At 34.4% G+C, this 6754-nt stretch overlaps 1 protein-coding gene across 1 annotated transcript; it reads left to right on the top strand.

Annotated features, from left to right (window-relative positions):
- Positions 1-282: 282 nt before the first annotated feature.
- Positions 283-5821, top strand: LOC116002024 (autophagy-related protein 16). The gene is made up of 4 exons (XM_031242029.1): positions 283-498; positions 2179-2360; positions 4012-4207; positions 4491-5821. Exons 1-4 carry the CDS (start codon positions 376-378, stop codon positions 5511-5513), a joined length of 1524 nt encoding a protein of 507 aa, XP_031097889.1. The 5' UTR covers positions 283-375; the 3' UTR covers positions 5514-5821.
- Positions 5822-6754: the final 933 nt, after the last annotated feature.

Genomic DNA, 6754 nt, shown 5'->3' with positions numbered 1-6754 from the left:
ATAATAAATTATTTTTCAAGCTTTAAAAAAATATTTTTCAGAAAACATTTGTAACGTTTTCAAACTAGCCTTACATTTAATAATGTAGCATCCTCCTAGATGCTTTATTAAGTTGGGACGTGGGGTTCTTGGAGTTAAAAATTCACCTATTTGGACAAAAAGGAAAACAATGTAGCAAACTAGCAACTTCGTGAGATTAAATATAATTACATTAAAGTTACAGGTAAAAATTGTTATGAGTAAAAAGTTTGACTAATTTGGGATGTGCTAAGGTTCTAAAATATAGCCCTAGAAGGCCTAAAACTTAAATCGCCCCAGCACTTCTGGCGACATAACTTGTTGGAAATTTCTGGAAAATTGGGAGAAGAGATTTCAATGGAAGAAATTGCAGTAGAAGCCATAAACCACGCGCTGAGGGCCCTTCGGAAGCGGCATTTACTCGAAGAAGCCGCTCATCTTCCTGCTTTAACCGCCCTTTCTCGCCCTATAATCCATCAAGTTCCTTCCCTTTCTCTGATTTTATTTTTTCTCCAATTTTTCGTGTATAATTTTAGTTTATTGTATAGTTTACTGACTTTGTCAAGTGGTTTGTTTAATTGAGATCAATTTAATCGTTTTTTTTTTGTTGGAATGCTTTATAATATTTAGGGAAATTGTAATATTCCATGAAAGTAAATATTCGAGAGGCTTAAACTTAAGCAATCGTAGTGGTTATGGTTCCGAAATGGATGAGTAATATGTCCAGGGAGGGTTGTGTTGAGGAGAGCATTACAGAGTTGTAGATATTTACTGACCTAATAATTCTTGATCATCTTTGGCTGATAGCATAAAATGATGATGAATGGTGCTATTGCTGCATCATCAGCTTCTGGGTAGTTTATTGTTAGGCTTGTGGCACATTTGAATCAAACCCCAGACCCCAGTTAACCTTCATACGTGTTAATATTATTTCTATCATTTTTACCTTATCTCTCTATTATGTTATAAGCCAAAGTGGCTTCTTCAGATGTGCTGAACATCCTGAGCCATAATTTCTGTGTTGAATCACTGTTCTTAGCTGCATAACTTAACCATGGCTGCTTTTTGGCTCCTACTTGTTTTTCGACTTTCACCTTGTTGGCTGGTTCTGTGTTTGCATCTATAGGACTACTTGGTTTTCAATATTACTCTCCTTCAAGAAATTATCCTTGAGTTTGCTTGGTGTAAGAAGCTTGTCCTTATTCCATTGAGGGGATGAGAACTAGTTAGAGAACATGGTCAGTTTTGCCTGAGAGACGGCGAGAGGAGAGAGAACAGCTTAAATCTGATGATATCTTCATACCTTCTATTGATTGTAGGAGGAAGAGAATGAGTATGAGAGGAAGTGTCTGTGGGTAAAGTGGAAAGTTTTGTGTCAAAACCCTTTTTTTTGTCAAATTTCAAAGCTGGAGCATAAAGACTAGTTCTGCTTTGTCTCTTCTCCTTAAAGAGAAAAAAATTGGACACATTCAATAAACTATAGTTTGTAGAAGTTTGATTTTATGTTTAGTCTTTTATTAAAGTTATGGAGTCTGGAGGTGTAGGGGGTTTGTTGACTCAGTTTGCGTAATCAGATTTTACAAAATGACAGAATGTGAGTGTCAGCCATTTTTATTGATTTATGGTTTACTTGCATAAACTTAATTCTTGTTTAAACTATCTTCTTACTAATGTTGCTCATATTAGGCATTATTATAAGATAACAAAGGTTCCACAACCTTTATTTCAATGGAATAGTGCAATGCCAGCCGGTGTTTCATTTTTTAAAATTTAAAACTACAAAATTAAATAGTAAAGAGAAAGCAGGGGCAGGAGACTAATCCATTTATTAGGGTGTTTTCCTTGGGTTTAGTCTTTTAACTTAACATTCATCATATCTCCTTCTGCTCACTGCTCTCTGTTATGTGTCTTTTTCAGTCAGCAACTTTTGCTTTGAACTTGCCAAAGCTGTTTCATTAGAGTTTTTAGATTGAAAATTTCACACTATATAATAAAGAATAGTATTAAACATTTTTGTTTCTGATGTTAGAGAAACATGGTCTTCATCAGATGTGTGTGCTGATTTTTTGTTATTAGTAACATACTGAAGGATTTGTTTCTTAGTTGTCAATGTTTAATTGGATTATGATTGACTTTATATGTTCTATACTTCTACAACAGGGCTCAGAATGGAAAGAGAAAGCTGAAAATCTTGAAATAGAGCTTCAACAATGTTATAAAGCTCAATCTCGGTTGTCAGAGCAACTAGTAGTTGAAGTGGCCGAGTCCAGAGCTTTAAAAGCTCAAGTTCAAGAAAAGGAAGCCATGATTACTGACCTGCAAAATGAGCTTAATCAAGCAAGGTTTGTCCTTTGATCTCCGCTTTATTATTATTTATTAATATTAATTATATTTTTCCACTATCAAAATGAGCTCTATGAAGCAAACAATCTATATTTACTGATGCAAAATGTGCTGATATGCATTATAACAAGTTAACAACATGTGTAACACTAATTCCTTTTCAATATACTGTCCCATTCAGCTTTGCATGACTATTAAGAAAGTTGATAAAATATTTTCTCTATCCACATATGCCCTTTAATTAATTTCAAAAGATATAATTCAATGTTTCAAAAATTGAATAAATGACTGAATTACAGTTTGGGCAATAGTAATTTGCTTGTTTAGGACAATGGGCAATAATACTGACATTTCCATAGAAGGAAAATGGATGTTTAGAATGAAATGGGGGTATAACTAATGCCTTTTAATACAAAATGAAATTGCCAGTCATTGATGCAAATAAAAATAACAGATTTCACATTTTCACCTTGCTAAAGGTTTTCATAGACTGCAGTCGCACTCTTCAGTATTACGGAGTATTGTTTAGGGGAAGGACCAAATAAGTGTCCAAACTATTTGAGAAAGTTCAATTATACCCTCGAACTAAGAAACATTTCATATAAAGTTATAAACACTCCAACGTGGAAAAAAAGAGCATTTAGCTCTTTTCCCCTATAAATTACCTGTTGTAGCAAGTTACCACTTAGTTGGCCATTTTTTGCTGATATGTCATTTTTTTTGCTTAATTGGAAAGAATCAATCTTATTGTGAGGTGGTTTCTTAATAATAATAATAGTATTATTCTCTTCTTCAATGAATAAACATAAAAATTGGAAACCTAGTGTCACCCGCCTTTTCTTCTTTCGATCAGCAGCTGCTGGGGACAGAGGGGAAGCTGCATCTGAGCAGCTACTTCAATTAGCCATTATTTTCAGCTGGAGACGAAGTTTTGCCCATTATTATTGCTTTGTTCTTTGAAAATTTCACAATTATTTCTGGCCAAAATGCTTCTCATCATTATTTCAGGCCAAAAAATCTTCTTTGTCAGTTCCTAGGAAGAAGAATTCTTCCTCTTCATAATCCTTCCTGACGAAGATGAAGAAATTCCTCTTCAAGATCTGACAAAGAGGAATTTCTTCATCTTCGTCAGATCTGGATGAGGAATTCCTCATCGTCCAGATTGTTCAGTCCCTTGTATGTAGCATGGGCAGCCATTGTTGCCGGTGGCATATGAGGCACCCTAGACCCTAGTTATATTATTATTATTATTATTATTATTAAATCAGTAATTAAAGGAAAATAAATAATTATATAAATTATAAATGGAAATCGCCAACTAAGCAAAGGTCGTGCCAACAGCCAACTAATTGGTAATCTACTACAACGGATAATTTACAGGAATAAAGGGCTAATTGCTCTTTTTTCCCAAGTTTGGGTTTTATATGAAGTATTTTCTGCTTTGAGGGTGCAATTGAACTTTTCCAAATAGTTTGAGGATTTATTTGGCCTTTTTTCTTAAATTTTTTATTTTATATATATATATATATATATATATATATATATATATATATATATATATATATATATATATATCTGACTTTAGTGATGATGTAGGTTAAGTTGCAAATAACTTTCATGTCAATCATTTGACCTTTTTGTTAATTGCAGGGATGAATGTTCTAGCCTAACTGCACTTCTTGAAGAAAAGACTAAAGCTCTTGAATTAATGATTAGTGAGCACCAGGACCTTAAAGCTGAACTTGATGAAATGACTGAGAAGGCTAACAAAGCTGAGTCAGAAAATAAGATGTTGATTGATCGTTGGATGCTGCAGAAAATGCAGGATGCTGAACGCCTTAATGAGGTATTGTGATTGTTGAAACTTCTTTCTGTCTGCACTTTACGTTGGCTTTCAATAATTTAAAGTTCTGGGTTCATACAATCATGCCATTCTAGACATGTATCTTTCATTTTAATAAATCGTTGTAGAAATGTATCTGTTGGATGCGACATCACTTTTGTGTCTTTGGCCTTTCTCTTCATTCTTTGTATGGTTTCCACTTTGATGCTTGTGCCCAATGAACATGACCTGATGACCGTATGGTGTCCACTTTAATGTCAAATCTCTATATTTTTTATTATGTTAGGCTAATTCCATATACGAGGAGATGCTGGATAAACTCAAGGCCAGTAGTATAGAGCAACTTGCTCGTCAGCAAGTAGATGGTGTTGTCCGACGAAGTGAAGATGGTGCAGAATACTACATGGAGTCAACTATCCCCTCTTCTTGCAAGCAAAGAATCACGGCTCATGAAGGAGGCTGTGCTTCTACCATATTTGAGTATAATTCCAGCAAATTGATTAGTGGAGGGCAGGACCATACAATTAAAATGTGGGATACTAACTCTGGGTCATTAAGCAACACACTTCATGGTTGTCTGGGCTCTGTTCTTGATCTTTCTATAACACATGATAACCGATCAATCATTGCAGCTAGTAGCTCAAACAACTTGTATGTGTGGGATGTTGGTACTGGTAGAATTCGGCATACTCTCACTGGCCACAAAGATAAAGTATGTGCTGTAGATGTGGGCAAATTTTCTACTCGGCATGTTGCAAGTGCAGCTTATGATCGTACTATAAAAGTCTGGGATCTAATGAAAGGATACTGCGCCAATACAATTCTTTTTCACAGCAACTGCAACAGCCTTTGTTTCAGTCTGGATGGACAGACCGTTTGTTCTGGGCATGTAGATGGGAATCTTCGACTCTGGGATTTTCAAACAGGAAAACTTCTGAGCGAAGTCGCTGCACATTCACAGGCTGTGACATCAATGTCCTTGTCCCGGAATGGAAACGTGATATTGACAAGCGGGAGAGACAACTTGCATAATCTGTTTGATATCCGCACCCTCGAAATCTGTGGCACATTCAAAGCAAACGGTAACCGGATTGCATCTAACTGGAGCCGATCATGCATCAGTGCAGACGACAGTTATGTAGCCGCTGGATCTGCTGATGGATCTGTCCATATATGGTCAATATTGAACGGTAAAATAGTGAGCACTTTGAAAGAACACACAGCCCCGGTTCTATGTTGTTCCTGGAGTGGTCTTGGCAAACCTTTGGCGACCGCCGATAAGAGTGGGATTGTATGTATATGGTCATGAGCTTGCAGCTGTTTCCAGTACATTTCTTATGACAGTGGGTGATTGGTTTTAAGCAGCTTGAAATCAAAGATCCACCCCAAGATGATTTGACAGTGTTATTTATACCAATGATCTTGACACCAGATGAATTGAAAAATGTGTATATGGTTCTTTTCATTATTGTTGGAAATATATTTCATATCACACCAAAAGATGTATATAAGTTTGTTTGTCAACTTTTCATAATCCTTGGAGACCCAAAAATGTATATGTATATGGTTGTTTCTAAGTTTTCAGATATAATTAATTGGAAGTTTGTTTATAGCAGATCTGACAAAATGTGTAAATAAAGTTGTTTTTAACATTTCATTGATAAACCACAGGAGTCAAGTGCAACTGTGCAAGGGGCCAATTATGGGGTGGGACTCCCAACTAGTCTCACCATAACAACATTATGGGTGTTCCTTTTTGTGTGTGTGTGTGTATATATATATATATTGATATGTGATATGCATTTTGCTATCACTTGAAAGTGAGAGGACCAATATACTTTGTACATTGTTAGTACTTTTAGTTTTACGCTAAAATTATCTCTGTTGTTTTTTACTGAAATATTTCATAATGAAATGCGATGGACAAAAATATAGCACTTTTTTTTTAAAAAGTGAATCATATTACTATATTATTATATTTGTAATTCATTCATTATTTTCTTTACATTTATGTAATTTTAACGCATTATTAATAATAATTTCTGTCTTACTGCACTGATGATGTCACCATGATTCTATGCTTTGATCATTGCTAAGTTTTATTTTTCCTTTCATTATGCACTATAGATTGCTTTTCATAATTAGCTGTCGCTGTGTATACCACATCTACTTTCCATTTTCATATTCGTATTTCTTCCATCGATCACCTCTACTTTTTCGGACCTGGCACAAGATGAACCCTAATTCATGATATAATATAATTAGTCAGATGTTATGTATAATTTTGTTTTCGCTTAAGAAAATGATATGTTTACTCTCTGCAGAGAGTATGTCTAATTTTTTTTTAAATGTTAAAAAATATTTGTAATAAAAATTGTGATTTATTTATTTATTTTTTTTGTAAGTTAATCAATGTTCCGTCAGCATGAATTAAAAATGAAATAAAAAGTGAATCATATATATATATATATATATATATATATATATATATATATATATATATGTCTTACCTGCACTATACTTTTGTGGCTATGAGGGCATACCCTAGCC

The sequence above is a fragment of the Ipomoea triloba genome, chromosome 13, assembly GCF_003576645.1.
Source record: "Ipomoea triloba cultivar NCNSP0323 chromosome 13, ASM357664v1".
Lineage (NCBI taxonomy): Eukaryota > Viridiplantae > Streptophyta > Magnoliopsida > Solanales > Convolvulaceae > Ipomoea > Ipomoea triloba.
This window is presented reverse-complemented; position numbering and strand designations above follow the sequence as displayed.